The following is a 25,416-nucleotide window of genomic DNA, read 5'->3' on the forward strand; positions in this document are numbered from 1 at the left end:
CTCCACCACTTTTAATCACCAAGCCAATGACATATACTGTATATAGTATACTAACATACATACAGTCACACAGAATTGACATGTTATAACTAAATATTTTTATTTAATGGTAAACTACTTTAAGGTAAATTAGGCACCATAGATGGAAATGACACAAAACAACAATTACTAGTGTGTATGAGTGTAGGCTACATTACATTCTAAGGTCATTGGAAAAATACAGAAACAGACATTATAGATTATATTGTAGCTGCACACTGCATATTATTTAACATTAACCTGATAAAACACAGTTAAATATAATATAAAATCACTGTCATGAAAAAATAGAAATTGTAAATGTCTTAAACAGACTTAAAATAACATATATTACAGGCATTCAACATTATACACAATAAACACTGCATCTAAAGAAAGTGAGATTAAATATATCTACACAAGCTAGCATAACATAACATTCAGAGGTAGTTGTGTTTTATGTGACTTTGCTGGACATTATCAGCATGTTATAAAAGTTATTGATTGATTATTATAATAGTATAAATCCTCCCTCCTCTCTATTTATCACATCTGTAGTGCTATTTCACATTGGAGGTTTTTCCTCTTGCTCAGCCACTTTGTTTTCATCCTGTCATGGCCAACTCCATCACTCAAAGGGGATGTTGTATTTCATTTACTGGCCAGCAGGTGAAGCTATTGTTGGTGAATAATTGTTTTGATCAGTCTCCATCACCATTATTAATAATTTGCTGCAATTTTGTAATTTTTATTTACTTAGTCTTTTTGCTTCAGTCTCATCCTGTTCAGCAAAGAGACTGAATTTATTCCTCAGAGTCAGATGCTGAATATAACTAAGAAGATTGTCTCCTTTCTTTCTCACACTCCTCTCTGAGGTGTCATGACTCCCCTTTTCTCTCCGTCTTTCACTCTTGTCGTGGGGGTAGAAATTATTTCGAACTCTTTTCAACACTCCATCAAAATAATAGAAATGTTCATATTCATCATCGTCATCGGGCAGGTTGTCATCATGCACAGATGTATGGCCTTTCTCCAGCTCTCCTGTTTCCTTAAACGCAGCCGTGGTGGTTTCCCTGGAGGAAATCAGCTTTGATCCGGCTCCTGCAAATCTCTCCATGCAGCGTTTCCACCCAGCTTCAGTGCGATCTATTAAACCTCTGCACGGTGGTGGCGCCGTGTCATCTGCAGACTGTGGAGGAGAACTTTCATCACTGCTGGGAAATGTGAGCAGGAACAGTAAAAAAAAAACTAAAAAAACATGCCTCATTTCATCTCACGCTACTACATACACTGAATTTGAAAGTCATTTTCTTTGAATTAGTTAAATTAGGTTTTCCACAATTAAGTGGGCCATAATTAACCGATTTTCACTCAGAACTCAGTCGTCCCTGGTTCCTTCCTTTTATCCTACTTGCAGCAGCTTTATCTCCAATAACAGTATATTCTCATAGCCACTCCTGTTGGACATTGAAAAAATCCTGTGCTCATTTCATACATTAAATCTGTTCCCTCTTCTATTTAATGTATCTATTCAAGTAAAACTTTAAACAAGATAAGTATTTGGGGGCTCATCTTAGCTTACTTAAGCTTACTGTGTCTTATCTTAGATTATTTTAGCTTGATTTAGTCTACCTTATCTTATAGCCTACTTTAGCTAAGATCATTTAAGTTTAATTTGGTTTTGCTCAGCTTGATTTAGTCTAGCTTGTCTTCGTTGATCGTATATTTTAGCTTGAGCTTAGATTAGCTTCACTTAGCCCAGTGTCAGGAAAGTGGGACTTGTTCTTTCTAAAGGTCAACTAAATGCACTCTTCAGCAGATCTAAAGATAAGTAATCTTTTTTTTTTCTAAAATATTGCATTGGGGTTACAAGCTTGATAATTTCTTTGTTCATCAGTATCTTGAAGTATTTAGTTTAGCTTAAGCTCAGCTTCATTAAGCCCATCTTTGTTTATCTTCCTTTAGCCTATTTTAGTGTGAAAGCAGGGGAAAACCGTGCCTCTAAAAATTAATAATTACCTAGTTTGAAAAAAATGTCATTTTAATGTTTTCCTGTGGGTTATGAGATGAGTTATTGTTTTGTCTCTGAGACTGCACACAGGTTTGTGCCTGGCTAATAAATAATGGCACATTTCTACACATTCCTTTCATTGATCAGGAGTCTGTCTCCACAGCTTTATGAAGTTTTTAAAGACTGTTTTCTGCCTATTTTCACAGGTTGTTAAAATATAAAATATAAGGGCTCACTCCTGGATCTTCTTCAGTTGGAGTTTCTGGCCTGTTTGTCGTCTCTCCCTCTGTCTTCTCTGTGGCTTCATGAGGCGTGGTGGTTATATTCTCTCTCATCCGGAGGCCCGACAGCGGCTCTCTGGTTGTAGGTTCAACATTCCTCGTTAAACCTGATAAGATAAACCTAGGCTCGGTGTCCGTCTCAGGCTCGGGACTTTTGTCCTTTGTGGTTGTTGTTGGCGGTCCGTCAGCTCTCTGTGTGCCTCCCTGACTCGTGACCTCTGAACTCGGCGTTGTCTGTTTAACCGCCGCGTTTCCCGTCACTGTCTGTGCCGTGTGCTCTGCTGTTGTTGTTTCTGTGTCTGTTATTTTGAGTGGGGGAGGTGAAGGTATGACTGTTTCTTCTGACGGCCCATTTTCCTGCTGTTTAGTCTGATTTTTGCTGATGTTTTCATGAGGTGTGCTATTAGTCTCTGTGTGCTCCATTTCCTGTGTGGTTTGTTCGACCTGTTTAGACTCCGTCGTTGCTTTAACTTTACTTTCTGCGGGTCTCAGATCCATTGCCTCTTTTCTATCTATCGCATAATGTATGCATAATAAAAACAGTGTTTCTCTCAAGCATTCACACTTTGAGTTATCTGCTCCAATAATAAAGTTTTCCTGTATAACTTCAGTGATGGATGGCGGGTTAACCGGCTGCTTTATGGGTGTATTTACTATTTTCCACCCAGTGTCTGAGCTTAGAACTGTTTTTATTTCAGATGCTGGTTGTGTTTCTGTCTCCATCAGCAGCAGTGTGATTAAGGCATCTTCTCCCACCTCGGCGAGCGTTTCTTTGTGATCGGCGTCGTTATTATCTATTTGATTCGTACAGTCTGTGTGTAGGATGTATGCTAATCTGTCCTGGTTTCCATTTCCAGTATGCAATCCCTCAGTTTCACTTCCTGCCTCTGGGCGCCGAAGCTCTGCTTGTTTTGCGATTATCTTCCCACTGAAATCTTCTTTATGATCATCCTGAGTGGCCCTCAGCTTATACTGCCGTCTATTTACGACGTCTTTCTTCTCTGTGGATACCAACGAGAGCTTCCTCTGAACGTAAAATCCATCACCATCATCATCATCATCATCATTCTCAAGCAGACTAGAAGCAGCTTTTACAGAAAGTTGTTTTCGAAGGCTTTCTTGCAGAGTCGAGCCTCTAATTGACATCAAAAGCTCATTTTTCTTCATGAAAGTGTCTTCACTTCTTTGTGTCTCTAATTGTGATGTATCTGAGGTTCTCACTGCAGCAGTTTGGACTCTGTCACGTTGATTGACTAAAGTGTTTGACAACCGTTGTCCATCATACTTCCTGAGAGCTTGGATGTTCATCGCTGGCTGTGCGATGTCTTTTTGCCTTATTTGTGCTTGTGCTTGTGCAGTCTGTTGTTCTGGTCTCTCTTTAATGGTCATCGCCGGTCGTAATTCACCCTCTTTAAGACAACAGGAAATCAGCACAGCTGGAGCAGCACAGCGTCTCTTTGGTATCGCTTTCTGCTGTTGAACGGCGATGGGCTTCTCCAGTGAGAACGCCTGAAAACCGTGGCCTGAAGCAGCTCGTGAGCCGTGATGCAGGGACCATGCAGACTTTGAATGAGGGCGATCTTCAATTATATCCATTGCAAAATGACTGACGACGACTTCACCTCCAGCCTGCTGAGTCGGCCTGGCTCTGCTAATGGCATGCAACTCAAGTGGAATATCTGATGTCAGACAGACTGGGAAACTTCTTCCCTGTGAATGATTAGAAACAACCTGCAATGACAAGAAAGTAAGGTAGAAGTATGAAATCGCCATCAGAGCTATAGGACGTGAAACCAAAACAAAGGAGGCCAATCCATGGGAAAACCTAGAGTCATGCTACTGGCTAAGCTAAGGCCTAGGAATAGAAGTCCTTGAGTGATTGGTTCAGGAAACAAGTGGTTCCCAACCTTTTCCAATCATGACTTCATACAGAGGCCAAATAGAGGGCAGTTTTTTTTTTGTTTCAATTCATACGATCAAACTTTCAGGACTGAACTAAAATCAAGGGGCATTTGTTTGAGCAAGTGGATATCACTTGTTTCTTCGCTCTCTTTCTTTTTAATTCTTCCAGCCATCCATTTTTGATCTCCAGTTTTTCTCCAAGTAAACAATCCTTCAACACACAATCACTCTGAGAGGTCAACATGGTCGAGGGGAGCATACATCAGTCCGACCGCCCAAAAGTCAGACCGCTCATTTCTCCGACTACCCATTACTCCGAGTTATTCTACAGTGTTACGGTTAGGTTAGGTTTAGGTTTAGGGTTAGGGTTAGGGTTAGGGTTACTTAAATCGGAGAAATGGGAGGTCGGACTAATGGACGCAAAAATAAAGAAATGTATGCACAGAGAAATGGGAAGTCGGAGAAATAGGTAGTCGGACAGACGTCATGCGCCCCATGGTCCAGTGGTAACAACATGAAACTTCTGATCAATTCATCAGCCCACTTAGAAAACCTTCGCAGTGCAAAGATCCACTTGTCCAGAATGAAATTTCTATTGGATAGTTGATAGATCGGGAAAACTAAGGTACAATAAGAGCTATAGCCTACTTGGTTGGTAAACATTTCCATGATGTGTTATTGTAGTTAGCATTTAGCTTTGTGCAGCCACACAGTCGCCACTGTGGCTGTAGTCGACTCTTGAACTCTAGAAAAGCAACATTAATGGCTCCTTTTTAGTGCCTCTCTCTCTCTCTCTCTCTCTATGCCCGGCCTGGTCTCTTTACCATAATGGCACATACTTCTCTAAGCACATGAATGCACCACACACACTCACACACACACCAGTGACCATGCAGAACATTCATTGTTAACTGGGCCAATAGAGAGGAGATTAGTTTCTTAAAGGGATTAATTCACATTCCACAGCTGTTGCACTATTTCACTAACTCTATTTTTATATGTCTGTGTAACCGTAAGGAAATATTACTCTGCTTTTTCATTTTTAGTGCTCTACTTGACAGCTCTCAGGTTTTTCTGCCTTAAATCTCAAATGAGCATGGAGCGGGAGTCTCACGGTGAAGTTTCTCTCGCTGAGTTTAAAGCATTAGCTGGTAAAAAAAAAAAAAAAAACTCCTTGAAAAATGCTTTTTCTGCCTCATGAATATTCCAAACAGGTGCCAAAATATGCTGCGTGTCAGATATTCTTTTCATCAGCAGTGTGAAATTAGTGAGAAAATAAACCAGGTTGCTGCAATCAAATTTCGGAGACTCTAACAACCCCGCCAGGTACACTGATAATTCATGCAAACAACAGAGAGCAGCAAAACTGTGAGGATAAAAATAAACAATGTGTTGATGGAAGATGTGGATTCCAGTGGCAGCATCATTGCACAGAGAGCTACACATCATGGGAACAGAAGGCCAACGGCCCCAGATTTATATAAGTATTGACTCAAACAGGCAATATGACTCCTGTGGATTATTTCTGTCACATCCTGATGAGACAAACTGTGTGTGTGGACATCACGTACCACATATGCCAAGTAGGAAGGGGAGGTCCTTAGCGTGTGCAGCTCAGCAACATCATGGTGGCTGCAGCTTCCCTGGATGCACATGCAGTCTTTCTCAGTTTGGATCCGGAGAAGAAGTGCCCCCGGTCCCGTGGGAGTCATCGGTCCGCCGAGGAGGAGGAGCAGTTTTCTGCATGAGCTCCAGCTGTAGTAGTAACCCACGACCCGGTCCCCGTCCCTGTCCCCCAGGGGACCGAGCCCGGAGACGAGCAGGGACGTCAGCAGCAGCCACATCCTCATTGTGCTGAGAATCAAGTGCTGGACAGACCTGACCAGACCAGACCAGCAGTGTATTTTTTTTTTTTTTTTTAATCTCTAAACTGCTCTTGCTTCACTTTGTATAGGCAAACCAGGCAGTAAATGAAGGCTCGTCGTGCTTTATCTAACAAGGTGCTGTAATTACACAGAGGCTTCACTCTCACACTGGTGAAGCTTATAGCAGAGTGTAATGAGCCATGTTGCTTCTCCTTTTTTAAATTAATCTGGATGTGTATGTATGTCTAATTTCATGAGAGCATCAGCCAGAACAAGTGCAAAAAAAGCACAGAGCGCAGTGTGAGAGAAAACATTCAAGACACTGGAAAACTAAATAAATGTTGTACTTGAAATAGAATCAGACATCACATCTGGTTAAATCCATCTTATATAAATGTACTACAAATCCTTGATAACACTAGTATCATCTGCATGCTGCATGAAACTATGAACTGACTTTGTAATAATGGAGCAGGTGCACACACTTTATTGCCCTGTGTTCCCACTGCTCTAACTTTTTGCATATTTATCAGACTTTGCCCATAAAACTCACTCTTGCTCGGACGAGCGAGTGTCACAGAGCGTTACTGTCACTTTGCCTTCATCGTGTCAGCAGGTAAGAATTCACTCCGTCTTTAATTTATGATAAATAGAGATTCAATTGAAACTAAACCTGTTTTGTTAAGTATATATTTGTTTTTTTCTATGTGTATAGGAAAATGTTGGTTATTTTTAACTCTTTCTGAGGATTTAAAACATGTTTAAGTCTAAAAATCATTATTAGGTACTTTTTTTTGACAATATTTTATTAATAATCCCTCTTCCCCAGAATAAAAATGTGATATTTAGTAACTTTATGTGACTTTCTGCTGTAAACAGATAAATTCTCATTCAATATGCAGATAAACTGCACTGTGGCTAAAGGTTAAAATCCAAACACAACAGTTATGAATATGCATTAAAGCTGCCACATGAATCTATCCAACATGTGCACAGATTTGAGTCCAGGTGATGCTGAATATTTGTTAATTTTTAAACCACAGCCTCCAGAAAACCCTGCAGCCCTGACCGGTCACACCAGTGGTTATCACACACACACACACACACATCAGCAGAACCAAAATGGGGAACACCAACACTTCCTGCCAGCTGAGCAACTACAGCCAGAGGAACGTGCGTGTGTTCGTCACAGAGAAAGCCGTGGAGCTGGACGCCTTCATCGTCTCCGAGTCCGGGCCCATGGACAAGATGGCGTCCGTCCTTCCCGTGGACAAGAAGTTCAGCTTCAAGAAAGACGTCAAGTGCATCCGGGTGCTGGCCTCCCAGACACAGGAAGTGCCGTGGGAGGCCGACCACTTCGTCTCCATCTTTGTGGAGGGCGACGACGAAAACATTTGTTCCAAGCAAATCATACACAACATGGCGCTGAGTGCTCCGGTGACCGTGCTGCTGTACGACGTGTAGCAGAAAGTTACACCTCTGTCCAGATAACCAGGCAAATGATGAGGTGTGAAATTGCATTATGTCACTGCCACCTGGATATTTCTTTTACTGCTGTTAACATGACATCTCCCTCATGATGGCTGCAATAAAATCTCCTCTCAGCTTCACGCTCTTCTCGCCTTTTTGCATTTTGTCATTACAAAGTAAAATGAGATTACACATTCATTTGGCGTGACGCTCCTTGCGTGACTGGTCCTGTGTGATCATCCGCCTTAACCCAGATCTCAGGATTGTCACTAAACTGTGGGGCCTTTATTCAGACTGGAGGTCTGTGCCAAATTAGATGACATGCTAACGACTCTCTGTCACTCACATGGTCACTTTGAAAAAGAAAAAAGAAAACTTTTCATAACACCTCAGACTGTTCGTACAAGTTCGTACACAAAGAGACGCACGCAATCCAGCCTGAGGAAGACTTAATGTTTCAAATTGTTTCATGTTGTCTGAAAGTAGATTCATCATAATCATCCCTATTACATAGTTGAGTTATAGTCATGTGTGATTTGTCTTTGAAGAAAGTCTTGAATCAATTATAAAACCTAATCAGTTTGAACATTTTTACGTCAGACCTGAGCGTGTCCAATGTAAATGTGTCTTATTATGACTTTCAACTTACTTTTGTAATAAATAAAAAATCCAGAGTCTTTGATAAATCAACATGACCCAGCAAAAAAAAAGAAAAGGAAAGAAAAAAGGAAAAAAAAAAGTAATTTAAGTTTAAAAGCCTGCATCTGTTTGTATTTTGTAATCATCAACCATGACTAACACCTCAGCACTGAGCAGGACAATGCAGAAAAGGACAATTGTTTCCCTCCTAGACCTCCCCTCGCCAAACCTCCACACTTATCTAAGGTCAGAAACAGTTTCCTGATGGATGCTGCGTCAGCCACCATCACATAAGTGTGAATGAACGAATGGATGGAAGCAACAGGAGGAGACTTGGAGCTGCAGTTCTGATTTTGGAGACGATTCAAGTGAAGGAGAGAAACTCTTGTTTGGTGAGAAGGACAGTTTGTTTTTTGGAAAGTTCAAATAGAATAGAAATACTGAAAGTTGTTTGATTTAGAGAATAATTGTGGTTCAGAAAATAACAATTTTACAATATAAAATCATAAATTAAACAAATTTCATAGAATTTAGCACCATTTAAAGCTTTAAAAACCAGAAGTGTCATCATAAGACTGTGGCTTTTGCACTTTTAGAGACTGAAGTGTATCTAAAGAGGTTAGCATTAGCTTCACCTCTGGTAAAATGACTTGCATTGCGTTTTGTATCACAGTGTGAAATGGCCTGTTCTACGGTAGTTTAACTACTACCATCCTGCTTTTAAAGGACCCGTCTCTCTCTCTCTTAGCGCTGGTATTGATTCAGTGCATTTAGATTCTCACATTAACTCACTGTATGTTCTGCTTATGATATAGTGCATTACACTCTCTCGCACAGATATGAAGCCCTCAGTGTCTTTCTATGTCACCTACGCCCTGTGCGTGTGCTTGTCCCTGCTCTGCGTGCTGATGGTGAGCTGCTGGATGTCACAGTGGAGGGGGGGCTTCTCCTGGGACGACCCCGCCCTGCAGGTCAACTGGCACCCTGTGCTCATGGTGTCTGGGCTGGTGGTCCTGTATGGCAATGGTAAGTAAATAAATACACTCAGTAAACACTTTATTAGTAGATATTGATATAAAACAACAGCTGTATAAATCTGTGTCTCACTCTTCCAGAGAGGTTTTGATACTGTGTGAGTTTGTGATGCTGCTGCTGAGCTGTCGGAAAGGGAAAAGCAGCTGTTTAAAGTTTTGTGTGGCTCTGAGTGGAGCTCTCCAAAGTCTGAGCAAACAAATCTGTAGTCACAGAGAGGCCGTCAGTGTTTTCCTGGACCGAGTTGTGAGCCTAAGATTTTCTACAGAAAGCCTGCGTGACATATTAGAGGTGTCGAGTTTTGAAGTATCTGGGCGTTAGCCAAACAGGCAGAGTTTCACAAAAGATGTGTTGCATTCTGGGAAATGTAGGATCCAGGGTGAGTGCAGTTTGACCCACATTGGAAGTCTGAGCTCCTCAGCCTCTGCAGCACTGATATACTGATCTTATCTCATTTGTGAGTCCCCCAACTTAAAGGGATAGTTCAACATTTTGGCAAATTGGCCCATTGCCATAACCCCTATAGTTTTAGGAGTAGGTTTGTTACCTTTAATTGTCGGTACAAGCTATTTTTAGAACGGTGGAGCAGAGCCACGAGCTGCTCAGAGCTACGCTACGGAGGCTCATGGGATTTCTTGGTTTCCCTCATCAAACTCATCAAATACACAATCCAACAACTCCAAAACGCTCTGGTGGACAAGTTGTGACCTGCACATTCACCACGCTATGAAATAATAACAGAAAGTTACGGGACAGAGTTGTTTTTTGAGGCAAATTGTTTGTGTATTTGATGAGTTTGATGAGGGAAACCAAGAAATCCCATCAGCCTCTGTAGCGTAACTCTGAGCAGCTCGCGGCTCTGCTCCGCCATTCTAAATATAACCTGCACCAAAAATTAAGAACCTACTCCTAAAACTATAGGGATTATGGCAATGGGCCAATTTGCCAAAATGTTGAACTATCCCTTTAAAGATACCTCTTTGATATTTAAAGTAAGTACATTGTAACTTGTGTGGAGTTGTGATTCAATAGTGCACGAACAAACAAATGAATGATTGAAGTGAGAGTCTCAGTATCTGATGATTATTCTTCTCTTAGCGGACAGATGTATTTTCACTCTGGACTGTGTTATCATTTTAATTAGACATCATGATACCTGGAAAACTGAAGTGAGTCTCTGCATGCAGACAGTAAACTCATTACACTTTTCACTGCATGAGTGCGCTAGCTATGTTCTGAATGTAAAACATGTGCATGAATTATCAGGACTTCTTAATTTCATCCTCAGATGACAGCAGCAGCAGCAGCAGCAGCAGCAGCAGCAGCGATGACGAGGAGTAATTACTCATCGATCTAGGCTGAAAGCAGAACGTGGCAGATTATCACTTTGTTTCTTTCAGCTGTCTCTTGTCCATCTGTGTCTCTGCAGCAGCTGTTGTGCATCGTGTGCCGTTCACCTGGAGGCAGAAGAAACACACCTGGAAGTTGGTGCACGCCGGACTCATGCTGTTGTCTTTGCTCCTGTCCGGACTGGGCCTGTACACTACGTTCAACTTCCACAGACACTTCAACATCACTCACCTGTTCTCTCTGCACAGCTGGGTGGGCGTCTGCACTGTAACCATGTTTGCCATTCAGGTATGAATCACAGATTTATATATATACACTTATTGAAGGTATTGGTGCACACACTGCAAAAACTTACCAAGAATATTTGTCTTATTTCTAGTCAAAACAAATCTCATTAGGCTATACTTAAAATAAGACTCATCACATCACACAGAGACACTTTTTACTTCTTTCAAGCATATTTTCACTTAAAATAATCTGATAGTGGGTCAAGTTTTTCTTTCTTATTACAAGCACGAAAAAACTTGCTTTCACTGGCAGATTTTTCTACTTATTTCAAGTGAAAATTTGTTGAAACTAGTGAAAATGATCTAAAAACAAGTTAAGTTTTAGGTGATGAGTCTTATTTTAAATGGAAAGAGATTAGTTTTGACTATAAATGAGACATTTTGACAAGAAATAAGACAGATATTCTTGGAAAGATTTTGAGTTTTTGCAGTGCATGATTCTTGTCCTTTCACTGTGCTGCTTGCTTAGTGGATCCTCGGCCTGGCTGGGTTCTTGCTCCCTTGTTCTTCACTGTGGTTCAGAACCAAACTGAAACCGGTCCACGTCTGGGTGGGGAAAGCGATCTTGATGCTCAGTCTGGCTTCCTGCATCAGTGGCATCAATGAGAAACTGCAGCTCGCACTGTAAGTGTTGATAATACGCAACTGGCAAAACAACACTGCGGCCTTTATTTCAACTGGAAAACAGTGTTATTGCACTGTAAATCGGTTTCCATGCAATTGATCCATGCAAAAAGTGCATTTCCTAATCAAATTTTGTTCCGTCTGCCGCTGCAGTAAAGGAGGCGGCGGCGGTGGCGAGCCGTACAGTTCACTGCCGGCGGAGGCACAGTTTGTAAATTCCCTGGGCCTCCTCATCGTGGCCTTTGGGCTGGTCGTGTTTGGACTCTTGTCCAATAAGAAATGGCAGAGACCGGAAACTGACGGCGAACAAATCCTTGTGAGTATCGATGTAGGGATAGTGTTCATCATGTTATTGTAAATCACTGGTTGATTGTGTATCTGTGTTTTAACTTTGTAAATCAGATAATAATCTTGTCATTTTTATTACAGCTTCTGCAGAATCAAAAAAGCTCAGGATAATAATGGATGCACTGAATGCACCATGGAGCGTTGCAGGTTTTCTTCTCTGGATGAAGAAATTTATGCACAATTTTATCAGTAATATCTAAATAATGTCTTAAAAACCACCACAATGGCACGAAGAAGTGATGTCACTGACCTCACAGCACATTTTTATAGATGCAAAAACCTCTGCACTCAGGTTTACTCATCAGTGAAGACAGGGGGAGAATTATATGATCCATACATTTCTAATGATGTCCCTAAATTTAACCTACAGCTCATAGTGTCTCTGCAGCTGTTTATGGCACGGTGTTGTACAGTCTTGTAGCAATCAGTGAGTACAGTCAGGCCTGACCTACTGCTTGTCTGACCGTGAAATAAGCCGACAGCTCGAGGTGTTCTGGCGAGCTGATAGTAGCCTCAGACGCTGGGGGTCGTCGCAGGTATCAGACATTTTCTCGTCCTCATCACCTGCACTGTGAAGGAATTACAGAGCAGGAGCCGACTCAATTTACCAGCCACACACTGTGATAACAAGTTACCCACTGCATTTACTTGACATTACCATTTTAAGGTGCTTGTACTTTTGAGTATTTCAGTTTGTACAACTTTCTACCTCTAACTCCACCAGTGACTTCTCTAAAAAATCATGTCATTTACATTGTTTTTTTTTCTGTGTAAGAATTTCTTCACTCAGATTTATCATGTGATCTATAAAAATAAAATTGTTGAGTGTAATTCAGAATTAGACGATGAGTTACTGTCGAAATGATTGTATTTGTTTTTTTGCAGTGCTTTTTTTTTTCATGAAAATATTCTGCGACCTTCTGTGTTTTTCTTGTTTGCTGTAATCAATAATTTAGTTAGTTCTTAGTTAGTTAAAACATGATAGGTAACAATGAAACAATGCAGGGAGAGGCAAAAAACACACAGTGGGCTTATTTGAAGACTCCACCTTATAATAATATTAATATTACAATTTCATGTACAAAAGCACAAGATATCAGAAAACATGAAAAAAATAATAAAAATGATAGTGACTAACAACAATAATATAGAAATAAAAACAGAAAATACAGTATAAGTGTGTGTGGGTGTGGGTGTAACATATCCAGTAGGCTATCTGGATCAACATCTGTTACTGTTAAAGGTGCTCTACAAATAAACTGAAAGGTCATGACTTGACTTCTTTCAGTAATTTACTTATGATGAGTGCACTGTTTCCAGTTGTAATTATTTTTGTTAACATGCAGGTGGTGTTGACACCTACACAGCTGCATCCGGTTGTGTTTTACGCAGATGTTTGCTGCTTTTGTGTCACTAACCACATCAGAAAGTCTGTTGTAACATTTAAAGGTGCATTATGTAACTTCTGCAACTCTGAGGTTTCTTAATCAAGACAATACCATTGCTTTATCACATTTATATCCATTTATATTATGAAGAGAAAAGAAAAGAAACAAAATAAAGCCGTCTTGTACTTGCACTCAAATGATTTAGGGGATTAGATCAATTAAATACATACATACATTGAAGATTAATATCATAAGTAGACATGCTTTTCCTACCTTTTTAGTGTGGCTTTACTGCATTTGAAGGTAGCTATGTGTTGGAAGACTAGTAGTGTCATTAAAAATAACATACCGGTAGGCTAAGTCAAACAAAATTTCTGTTATGATGATGAACTACTGTAAAATGCCAATGTAATACTGACCCACACCACTAGATGTCAGTGTAGTGCAACATCTAGTTTCACTTGGGGTGTGTGGAGAAAATAAACAAGCAGTGATACATTCAATTCTATCAATACCGACGGCAAATAGTTCTTATTTGAGTTAGTTGTTTTTATTTTATTTATTTATTTTATTTCATTTAAAAGAAAGATACAATATAAAAATGTGGAAGGGGGGGGAAAGAGCTGTTGTTACACATCCCGTCTCATGGGGGCGCTATCGTATCTATGGAGCGTCTCGAATTAAACACACGAACGAGAAATCCATTTCCGCTAAGGTTAAAGTGCACCAGTTAGCATAGCAGCTAACATCCTCCCGATAAGACAGTTTTCTCTGTCAAAATGGATGTAAACCAGGCCAAACAGGAACATCTACTCGCATTAAAAGGTATCTTGAAGTCACGACAGCTGTGCATATATCTTGTGTCCACATTTTGTTTTTTTAAAAGGGTAAAACAGACACGTTAATGTTTCACTCTTGTCATTTTGTTGTTGCTGTTAGCTGCAAATGATGCTAATGATGCTAATAGAAACAAATGTCTGAATTTGATACTGAACGAGAAAGACACTGTTTGTGACACTTGTATCTTTAAAGAGGGTGTTTCCTGGGGTTTTTTAACCTTAAAGCTGAAAGTCTAAGCTATTTACTTTATCGAAAATTACTCCATAATGACAGTAGAGATGACAGTCAGCCTGGGTGTCAGGCAGCTGCTTGGCACAGATGTTTATTCAGTTTTTCTTACGAGTAGCCTAGGTGTCAATTGATGTTTATATTTTTGTTTACAAGATCCAGTTTTACCCTCAGATCTTAGTGTGTAAACAAAACACAAAGCTCTTATCAGCGACTACGCTGTTAAGTTAAATTGACCTCCCTTTACCTGTAGTAGCCCAGTATTTAATTAATGTCTAGCTGACAAAATACTTCTGCAAAATCCTTAGTTGCACTTTTTTTCTCATTATGATTATGATCAGTAATTTGAATATCTTTGATTAAAACGAGCAAAAGCAAGATGTCATGTTGCATTGTGGGAGCTTGTGACACTGTGGCATTTCTCCCAATTTTATAAACTATTGATTAATTGATCATGGAAACACTTAGCTAGTTAGTTTTAAGCCCTAAAGCAAATGCAAATAGACTTGGCACCTAGTGTAGTTTGTTAAAGTTTTAGACAATTGTTTGTAATGTTATGGGGAAGTAACTACTGTTTTGTTTTGTTTTTTAATATTGGACTACTATTTATTGATAGTGTTTAGATGATTTGATCAATATGATTTTACTGACCTGGGCAATTTCAGACAGACTCAGTGCAAAAACTGATAGTAATCCCTGACACATGACTGTGTGACTGCTACATGAGACTGAAGTTACTTAGGCTAGAGTGGTTTTCATACCAGTATTACCACACATGTTTAAAAACAGCACCATTGTAACTAACTTATACTAACCAATATCTCTTTTCTTTACAGTGATGCGATTAACAAAACCAACGCTCTTCACAAACCTACCAGTGACATGTGAGGAGCGAGATCTTCCAGGTGAGTCGGTTCAGAGCAACAGACTCAGAACCTGAGGGAGGATTTAATTTTCCTCCAGAGAGGAGAGAGTGTGTTGTGTGTTAGCTAATGGTCTATGTAGCATCTCCTTTATCTGTCTGCTTCATGTCATACACAGCATCTTGATATTGTCAAGGAATCAGATTTGGTCCATTATTTTACTTTTGGTTCATAAAAACGTAGCAGCAGCAGAAGCATCAAGCACAAATGACAAGAGGCCTGGAGACGATCCATGAAACTGTTAAAAAATACAATGAAATCACCTGCAGAGTTTGGTCATATAAGTTCATTACTATTAGATCACCTGACCTGCAGGTCTTCAGACTGTGGGAGGAGACCGGAGCACCTGTTAGAAACCTAAACAGACACAAGGAGGGCATGCTTACACACTGCTCACAGAAAGGCCCATGGCAGCTGGTTCAGACACTGGATCTTTGTTCTGTCATGTGCAAACAAATGAGCCACTGTGCTGCCTTTGTTAGTCATTTAATTCATCACTGGGATTATGGGCATGTTGAAAAGGGCTTCTATCGCTTGCTATTTGCTCTGGAAAATACAGAAATTCAGCATTTGCAGCTAAAAACTAAACCCTATAACTCTATACATAAATAATATCTCAAATTTATATTCATTTTATGTCAAAAACAAGAAACCTCTCTGGTTTCCTCATGCTCTACTAAGCATGTGACTATGAGTGAGAAACTGACAGTCTGTCTGGCTTTGTAAAGTTACTAATTCTTCATTTTCTGAGAAGTTAATGTCACTATTTCATAATAACGTGCATGATCGGAAGCAAAATAAGTAGTGAGACCAGACAGAGGTGGGCGTCCTGCTTCTGGTTTCTGTGTCTGTGATGGGAGTAGTTCTGCTTTCCTGCAGCTGATGCTGTCTGTGGTCAGAACGACCTTACCTAACATCTCACTGAGGGCGACAGCAGACAATCTAATGCACGACAATTTTTATTTAAGGAAACGGCAGCCAATATATTAAAAAAAAAATCTTACAACCGCATAGCGAGGTTAAGAGGATGCAGGAAAATACTGGAAATAACTGCCTTAATGCTTTCAGTCTGTGCCTGCATTACTGAGCTATAATAATAACCTTGGTAGAGTATTGATGGTGCAATAAAACGAGACTATCATAAATTAAAGCTGAAGCATTAAGAGTGCAGCTGGCTGTAATGCACACTGCCCTGGATCTTTTCCAAATGTTTGATTTATTAATTCTGCATAGCTACAGATAAAATATTAGATTAAAAACGCAGAGTACGATCCAGTAGCTGGAGGCTAAACGCAGATAAAATGGGGTTAAATCGGCCCTTTTCATACACGTTGTGAACTCAGTTGCATTTGGCATTTGAATCAGACCCAGTCTACATCTGCATTATAGATTTACTGTCCCAGCTCCAGCTCCCAAATTTAGATGGGAAAGCCTGCTGAGTTTCTACTGTTTGTTTTTTTTTTTCCATCTGCCGGAGTAGAGCACCGAAACGACGTGTAAGCGGACGCCACGGTAACCATAAATCATGTTGGCACTTCTAAGTAGGTTTGCTATTTATATAAGAGCAGGTATAGAGTATCCTGAAGATGAATTACTCAGATTTGACATAAGAGTCATAAAACCTCCACCTTTAACTCTGCACTGATTATTACATAATCTCCAGTGTCCGTCTAATGAATGAATGAATTAATATAAGTGAGACGTGTTGTAGATGAATCACCACCGTCACACGTCACACAACAGTAGGCTTTGTAATATGAGTAGTATTGATGATATTAGTCAGTGAATTGATCACAGAGTTAGATTCATGTGGAGCAGAGAGAAATCTGAGCCCAAATGAAACAGTTGTGGTTCAGTCTGCTCTGAAACCTGATCTTCAAAGGTCTCTTCTCTCTCTCTCTCTTTGATGCTTCCTTCCTTCCTTCACGACACACAATCCTCAGAAAATGTGTGCACATCTTTTTGTAATATGCACTGTTTGCATACGCGGGGAGTAAACTCTTTTGTCAAGCTGCTGCTGACTGATCTTTTTTCTTTTTTCTTTTTTTTTTGTCGGTGAATGGAAACAAATTCATTCATTTAATTTAAAGCTGCAAACAGCTCAGTGAGCTCATAATGCACAGGGATCTCTTTGATGTTGTTGCTTTAATAGAAATAAAAGTGCTGCCAAGGGGGAAACTCACAGGAGTCTGATGGTTGTTTAGGTGCTGCATGCGTAGTGTACACACACAATAAGCACAATAGACTTTAAATACCCTGTGGTTTTAATAGTAGTAGTGTTGCACTGATCCAGCTCTTTTATCTACTTTATTATATCCGTCTATACAAAAAACTAATTCAGTGCTCTCTTATCTAAAATCTATGAACCACACTAAGTGAAATTGGCTTTATTATAATTATTATATTCCTTGTGCATAGAGTTGTAACTTGTAATCACACATGTATGTGGTTAAATCGCTCCTGTCTCTGATGAAGCCGGTGTTGTTTTTTGTTTTCTGGTGCTGTGTAATGAGCTGTGCACTGCAAATGCTCAGGCAAGTGCTTTTTAACAGCTCTCAGTGGAAGTGAGTGACGTTACATATTATGCACCACCTGCCACTGCAAAATGTGTTTTTGCCTCCACAGGAGATTTGTTTGGTCAGCTAATGAGAGAGGACCCGTCCACCATCAAAGGAGCAGAGACGTTGATGCTCGGAGAGATGCTTACGTTACCACAGAACTTTGGGTAATTAACTCTGATTTGCTGTAGAGAGTGAAAGAATAAAAAAAGAAAAAAAGAAATATGAGCTTTAAATATCTTTTTATAGACAAAACAGTTGATTTAATTGTTTCCACATCTTTGCATTTCAGAAATATTTTCCTGGGTGAGACCTTCTCCAGTTACATTAGTGTGCACAACGACAGCAACCAAGTAGTAAAGGATATTCTTGTTAAGGTACTGTTAAAAAAATAAACTCTACAATGTTTATTACACACTCTTTACTCTTTTTCTACACATAATTGTCTTGTTTTGTGACGTGTGCCTCCTCAGGCCGATCTACAGACCAGCTCACAGAGGCTCAACCTCTCTGCGTCCAACTCGGCGGTGGCCGAACTCAAACCTGAATGCTGCATCGACGACGTCATCCATCACGAAGTCAAAGAAATAGGAACACATATGTGAGTTGGTTTTTTTTTTCCACTATCTAGATGCTTTTATTTTGAAAATCCTAAATCCTAAACATCTTTGTCCTTTTTTTTTCTTCCAATCTCCAGCTTAGTTTGCGCCGTCAGTTACACCACACAATACGGGGAGAAGCTCTATTTTCGGAAGTTCTTCAAATTCCAGGTGGGTTGTATTATCTTGGCGTGTTCTCATTAGAAGACAAGCGGGTAAACTGGTGCGTTAACTTGGAGGAGGCCTGAGAAATGTCACAGGTCCGCAACAGAGCAAACGCAATTACCATCCACACACTGCTGCATCTGCCCCCTCAGTCTGTGAACGCACCGTCGCCCCTGTGCTTCTACTTTTTTAGCAGAAAGAAGCGTATTATCTGTCAGATTTCCATTCCTTCTTCCATTTTTTAATGTTTTTTTTCTGTAAAAATGGAGATACACTGTGAGAAAACAACATCAGCTTTCAGCTTGCAATCTATTTTCAACCAGGTGTTGAAGCCGCTGGACGTGAAGACGAAGTTCTACAATGCGGAGGTGAGTCAGGGAAACGCACACAAAGTGCAGCTGTCGGCATTAAATCACTCCTGCACGCACGTCCATCATCACATCGTTCTGCAAATAGAAGAACTGTACAGTATGACATACAAGTTCTTGTGTAGCATACATCACATGCTTTACATCATATTTCATTTCATGGTTGGAAACTTTTCCAGAAGCTAATAGACGGAGTTAGAGTTAAGACATGAAAACTCTTGTTTTCCTGTCGAGACAATTAGCTTTTTTCCCCTTTTTCTCATTTTCATATCAGTAGTGTTTTTTGTTTTGTTTTCTACAAATATTCATTGTCATCATCTTTTTTGGCATGTAACTTCATTTGTTTATTATGTCTTGTATTTTATTTTCTCCATTAGAGTGACCTCAGTTCTGTGGTAATTGTTTCTTCTGTTCTCATCGCTGAAACATTAGTGTCTCTTAATCCTTTTTTTGGTGCAGCAGACTTTGTCTTTCTGGGCTCCAACAGAAAGGTGCAAAGTGGGGAAAAATGGAAAGAAAATGTGTCATGACTGAACGTTAGACGGTTAAAGATCTTAAACAAAGTGCAGTAGATTAAATTTAACCTATGAACTTTCCATTATTTTCCCTTTGCCCTTTTCTTTGGACGCTCGTGCTTCCTTGCAAACTCATCCTACACAGGGCTTGGACTTTAATTGATGTTTGTGGTGTCAGATTGTGGTGGGTGGGGGTTTGCATTGATCATATAATTGATCCTAATTGGGCAAATGATCAGTTGATTGTTCGCATTGTCAATTCATCAAGATTTAAATACATTGCAGATATCAAGGATGAACTTTTGAATCTCATCTTTAATTTTTGTGTTTCTGGGTGGAAGCTGACAGTGTGAAGGAACGGGCCAATTATTATTATTGTTTTATTATCAGTAATTATAAAACAAATATCAGTGTTTAATCATTTTAATGGAGTTTAATTGAGGAGATAATCCAGCGCGAGGTGTCAGGTATTGGTTGGAATGGCTTTGCATGAAGCAGAGACGCTGAGCTCTGTGATTTAACATTAACCTCGTTCACACTGGTTCATGGTCAGTTCTCATGTTCTGAATTGCAGGCATGAACTAATCTCTGCTTGTCTCTCCTTGTTTCTCTCTGTACAGTAGACGTTGCACTGAAAACCTGGCACTTGTGTTGACCACCGAGTGTTGCTCTCTGGAAGCATCAACTAGTTGCTGACAAAAAACACGACACATTACATATGCATATATCATATATCACATATATAAGGTGATTTATATGATTTGTTAGACTATAACAGAGCCAAATATTTTCAGCAAATTTTAAAATTGTTTGAACAAATGTCAGTTGCATTATGATAAACTAGGAGAGGTTATTTTGTGCATTTTTATGTGCATGTAATATGAATATTAATAATTGATAAACACATTTTCCTGATGAAATACTCTATAAATGATAACCCTAACCCTATAAAATGTCACAGAAAAGCAACTAAAACTCTTGTATTCAACATTTAATTTAAGTAAAAATAAACATAAAATATATAAACATAATCAAAATATTCATAGGTTACCATCAGGCAAAATAGTCCATCTCAGCATCATATATATTCTATTATAGGATTAAAATGACAGATGCAGTAATTTACATCACTTAATTTTGCAATCTTAGCTTCTTTTTTATTTTAAGCTAAAAAATCAACAACAGTTTCCTCTTAGTTTTAGTGTTTTATGAATGAAAGGAAACAGAAACTGCAAATGCTTGTAGTAAAAGTGAGTCAAAAAGGTATTCATCCTTCAATAACTGATTAGTGACTACTGTGACTTGGGTATTATTAAATGTAGTGAATTTGAAATATTTTAGTCAGCAGTACCGGAGCTCTGCAGAATTAGTTTCAGGTATTGTCAGATATAAATCTATGAGTTCCTCAGCAGAGTGATCAAAGTGACAGTTGTCTGATGCTTCAAATGATCTGATTGGTCAAAAACACACAACTAGTTGATGTCACAGAGACGACACTTTATCGATTGGTCGAAATCAGTCGTTGTGTGCAACCGCTACTCGTATGTTCTGCTGTTCAGCACTTGCACTAACAAAGTCCTCAAAGGTTGACTGAGCAAACGTCGTAGAGTTCAATGTTTTATCTGTTGTAACGTTGTCTTCAGTGTAAACGTAGATGTTTATCTGTCACATCAGCTGAAGAGTAGCTCAAAGGATAAACTCACTTCTTCTCAAGTGGATCTCAAAACAAACACACGTGACCACATGTTCATCACACAGTGTTTCCTCCTGCTCATACTGGCTGTGGAAAGACACGTTTCTGATCCAGTTTGACATCCAATTCCTCCTTTTTTCCTGTTAAACTGATGTGGAAAACTTTCAGGATGCACCTATGGTCATGTGAACATTGTTTTGAGACAGACTTGAAAGACTGTGATGCTGTATCCTTTATTAAGACAGTAAGATTTTGCACAAGTCTAATCCTCTTCATACTTAAATGAAGGAAGTCGAAGCGTTGCTCAGTTCTCCTTGGAGATTGTTTCCTGTTGTCTTCGCTGTGAGCAGCAGATGTTAGTGTGTGTGACTCGTCTCTGTGCTGTACCTCAGACAGATGAAGTTTTCCTGGAGGCTCAGATCCAGAACATCACCACCTCGCCCATGTTCATGGAGAAGGTCTCTCTGGAGCCCTCCATGATGTACAACGTCACAGAGCTCAACATCGTCACAAGTGGAGATGACGGGTAAAATAATAAAATAAAATAAAACACACACATCTTCCCACTTTGAAAACGATTCATCAGCTTTTACACATCCGTGTCTTTTCCCCATCAGGGAGTCCACGTTTGGGAAAATGTCCTACCTGCAGCCCATGGACACGCGGCAGTACCTGTACTGCCTGAAGCCGAAGCCGGAGTACGCGGAGAAGGCCGGCGTCATCAAGGGCGTGACGGTCATTGGCAAGCTGGATATCGTATGGAAGACCAACCTCGGGGAGAGGGGGAGGTTACAGACCAGCCAGCTGCAAAGAATGGTATCAGGAATGGATCACTGTCAAAATCCTCAAAGAAACTCATTTTTAAAAAATTCTCTTCCATGTGAACTTTTTCCGATCTTGCCCTCGTCTCCTCCAGGCTCCGGGCTATGGAGACATCAGACTGTCTCTGGAGATGATTCCTGACACTGTCAACCTGGAAGAGCCGTTTGACATCATCTGTAAAATCACCAACTGCAGGTAAAAAAAACACATCCAGACTATTTAAATGGATAGTTCACCCAAAATTCAAATTTCACTCATTATCTACTCACCCTCATGTCGACTAAGGGCTGGGAGAAGTTTCAGAGTCCTCCGTGCCTTTTCTGAGTTACAGGGGGTCTCGGCATAGCAGTGCATGTCCATATAACGGTTGCAAATGGATACCACTTTTCTTCGTAACAAAAAGACACACCAAAAAACATCCAAATACCTCCATGCTGCTCGTATGTAATGTCCGTCTTGTATTGAAGCCCCGAAATGCGAAATTGTTCAGAAAAAATTAAATAAGTCTATATTTCAAGCTTGTTTGTAGCGGAAGCGTCTATTGCACGAACCAGGAAGAGGAGCTTCTGCTACAAACAAGCTTGAAATATAGACTTATTTAATTTTTTTCAGAACAATTTCGCATTTCAGGGCTTCAATACAAGACGGACATTACATAGGAGCAGCATGGAGGTATTTGGATGTTTTTTGGTGTGTCTTTTTGTTACGAAGACAGTTGGTATCCATTTGCAACCGTTATATGGACATGCAGTGCTACGCCGAGACCCCCTGTAACTCAGAGAAGCCACGGAGGACTCTGAAACTTCTCCCAGCCCTTAGTCGACACGAGGGTGAGTAGATAATGAGTGCAATTTGAATTTTGGGTGAACTATCCCTTTAATCAATATCATATGATTAGATTATTGAATTCCAGACATGATCCAGTTGCACCCAGCTCTCTGTTTATTTATTTGTAAGGATCCCCATCAGCTTTGCCCTAAAGCACAGCTGGTCTCGCTGTGGTCCACATTGAAACAATATATTTAAAAACAAGAAGACAAGACAAAGCAACAAAACATTAAACTTGACAGGACACATGAATCATCATCCTAAACCAAAAAAACACACATGAAGCAGTGTACAGTTACGAGATCATCTCGCCAGTGGGTTATTTAAAGTGGAGGCCAAGGGCCCCCTGGGGGGCGGCCAGGGGCTGCTGACCCCTGGCAGGCGGCCAGGGGTCAGCGGCCTCAGCAAATTGGAGTAAAGATAAGAGAAAATGCAAATAACAAAAAAAATTGAATTATTATATTTGGGGCATTATTATAAAATATATAACAATAATACAACATTTGCCATTATTTACCATGCTCATCGTTTTTCTAATTGCCTGCCAGTCAAAATTTCATTAATTATGTCATAAACTGTTAGTGTTGACCAGGCAGTTTGTGTCTGACGTCGGGCCTCAAACTCGGTGGGTTTGCAGAGGGCTAATGCTATTCAAAGGGGGAACTACGAGGGATGGAAAAGTTTGGGAACCCCCGATCTAGGCCATGAAAATCAGATCAAAATACCCCTGGCCCTGACCAGTATGTCCAAGGTCTTTCTTGATTTGCTTTTAAAATATTGATTGAGTCATTGGCAGTGTAGTGGTAAAGAATTTCATATTTCCATTGATCTGTATTCTGATGTATGCCTCAGAAAATTGGTGTTTGGCTTAGGAAGTAAAAACCAGCCCATAGTTTTCTGTCTAGTGGCTTATGTATATGACTCATAATTGCGTTTTAACTGATGGTACTGATATGATATGAAGATAGAAGTGCAGCATTCATTCTATCCTCAACCTTCTCCTCTCTCTCTCTCTGTGTGACTGTCGTGTTGTAGTGAAAGAACCATGGACCTGGTGTTAGAGATGTGCAACACCAGGTCGATCCACTGGTGCGGCGTATCGGGACGACAGCTGGGGAAACTCAGCCCCGCTGCCTCGCTCTCTCTGCCCCTCACCCTCCTCTCCTCCGTCCAGGGTCTGCAGGTACCACCTCCACACACACGCTGTTATCAAGAACCTGAAATCTAAGATGGCTGACACTCGGTAATTTAACGTCACGGTTTGTGTTTCAGAGTATTTCTGGACTGAGACTGACGGACACCTTTCTGAAGAGGACGTACGAATACGACGACATCGCACAAGTGTGTGTGGTCTGTCCGTATACCAGCAACGAGAGCTAGAAGTTTTATCAACACTTTTTTTTTTTTTTTTGCATTTTAGATAAGATTGGACCAACTGTGGAATTCTGCACATGACGCTGACATTTCACTCTTTTTTGCAAACCTAAGGGGGATGATGCTGTATTTTAAAAATGAATTGTGAATAATATAAATCACTTTCTTTGAAGATTATAATGTAAATGTGCATAAATGTTAATAAAATCTCTGTAAACTTTGATTTCCTATTGCTTTTAAAAACACGTCACTGTGTCCGTTGTGGTTTTTGAAACACAGAGAGAAGAAGAAGCAGAAAAATTAATAATATGAAGAATTATTTATGAAACATCTGTTCACTGGAGATCTGAGAAAGTTTTTACATCTATTTTGACATTTTTAGATCCTCAGGATACAGACGACCATTTCAACTTGTCCTGACACAATGTCAGATCTTCACTACATGAATTCACCTTAACAATGTTACAGTGATATCTGTAACAAGTTTGGGGAAAATGTAGATGTTATTAGTCACATTCAACTTTGTTTATTGTGTATTTTGTAGGTTTTTTTGGCAAATGATTTGGAGTTGAGTATGAGTGTTAGGAGGTGGAGAGGAGAGAAGGGAACAAAAGGAACCAATAACTGATCTACAATAGTAGTATAAAGTATTTAATATAATAGTATGGAAATATAGTTGTATTATAATATATAGAAGATATACACATGCATGTCATTCCCCCTCTCTCTGCCTCCCCCTTTCCTGTCTATCTCACTCACTATCAAATAAAAAAAAAGGCAAAAACGCCAAAAAAAAAAAAAAAAGATATACACTGTTGACCATTAAGTTGGAATACATATATATATTAACTCTTCTTATGACATGACTGTGACAATGTGGTTTATTCTTGATAGATACAGTGTATATCATCTCAAAACTGATCAATTTATTTATCTCTTCCAAACATATCACAATGATATTAAACCACAATTAACCTTTGCAAACTGTGTAGGTTCAGGCTTTTAAATAAAATTGGGGGTACTGAACAATAGGATTGAGGGCTTGATTGGTTTAACAGAAACACATTCATGCATAAGAAGTCCTATATTCCTTTTTCAAATGTCACTCAGTCACTTGATTGAGTATGACCAACCCTGACATGGATCAATGCATTAAGACGTCATGGCATACTGTCTACAAGCATGAATTCATTTCACCTGGGTAACAGTATCATCATCATTGTACCTGGTCAAAGGTGATTACTTATGAGTCTAAAGAGGAATAAAAAGATTCCAACTTTACGGGCAA

At 39.8% G+C, this 25,416-nt stretch overlaps 3 protein-coding genes across 4 annotated transcripts; 2 read left to right on the forward strand and 1 right to left on the reverse strand.

Moving 5' to 3' along the window:
* Window positions 1–559: 559 nt before the first annotated feature.
* On the reverse strand, window positions 560–6,056 carry LOC146977018 (uncharacterized). Its single transcript, XM_085794311.1, has 3 exons — window positions 5,784–6,056; window positions 2,262–4,041; window positions 560–1,266 (listed from the first exon to the last, which is right to left on the reverse strand). Exons 1-3 carry the CDS (start codon window positions 6,054–6,056, stop codon window positions 767–769), a joined length of 2,553 nt encoding a protein of 850 aa, XP_085650437.1. The 3' UTR covers window positions 560–766.
* A 2,968-nt stretch (window positions 6,057–9,024) lies between these two features.
* LOC146977019 (lysosomal membrane ascorbate-dependent ferrireductase CYB561A3-like) lies at window positions 9,025–11,837 on the forward strand. Its single transcript, XM_085794312.1, has 4 exons — window positions 9,025–9,212; window positions 10,648–10,856; window positions 11,325–11,479; window positions 11,633–11,837. Exons 1-4 carry the CDS (start codon window positions 9,026–9,028, stop codon window positions 11,835–11,837), a joined length of 756 nt encoding a protein of 251 aa, XP_085650438.1. The 5' UTR covers window position 9,025.
* Window positions 11,838–13,927: 2,090 nt separating this feature from the next.
* On the forward strand, window positions 13,928–24,371 carry trappc13 (trafficking protein particle complex subunit 13). 2 transcript variants are annotated; one of them, XM_085792879.1, is made up of 13 exons: window positions 13,928–14,040; window positions 15,120–15,188; window positions 17,832–17,931; window positions 18,057–18,141; window positions 18,238–18,365; window positions 18,462–18,534; window positions 18,852–18,896; window positions 19,274–19,291; window positions 21,497–21,630; window positions 21,722–21,920; window positions 22,021–22,121; window positions 23,790–23,937; window positions 24,027–24,371. In XM_085792879.1, the coding sequence occupies exons 1-13, from the start codon at window positions 13,995–13,997 to the stop codon at window positions 24,132–24,134; spliced, it is 1,254 nt and encodes a 417-aa protein (XP_085649005.1). In that variant the 5' UTR covers window positions 13,928–13,994; the 3' UTR covers window positions 24,135–24,371. The 2 variants fall into 2 exon arrangements, with proteins under 2 accessions (XP_085649005.1, XP_085649006.1); XM_085792880.1 differs by lacking the exon at window positions 19,274–19,291.
* The last annotated feature ends 1,045 nt before the right edge of the window (window positions 24,372–25,416 follow it).

The sequence above is a fragment of the Trachurus japonicus genome, chromosome 12, assembly GCF_045865225.1.
Source record: "Trachurus japonicus isolate A0001 chromosome 12, Traja_1.0".
Lineage (NCBI taxonomy): Eukaryota > Metazoa > Chordata > Actinopteri > Carangiformes > Carangidae > Trachurus > Trachurus japonicus.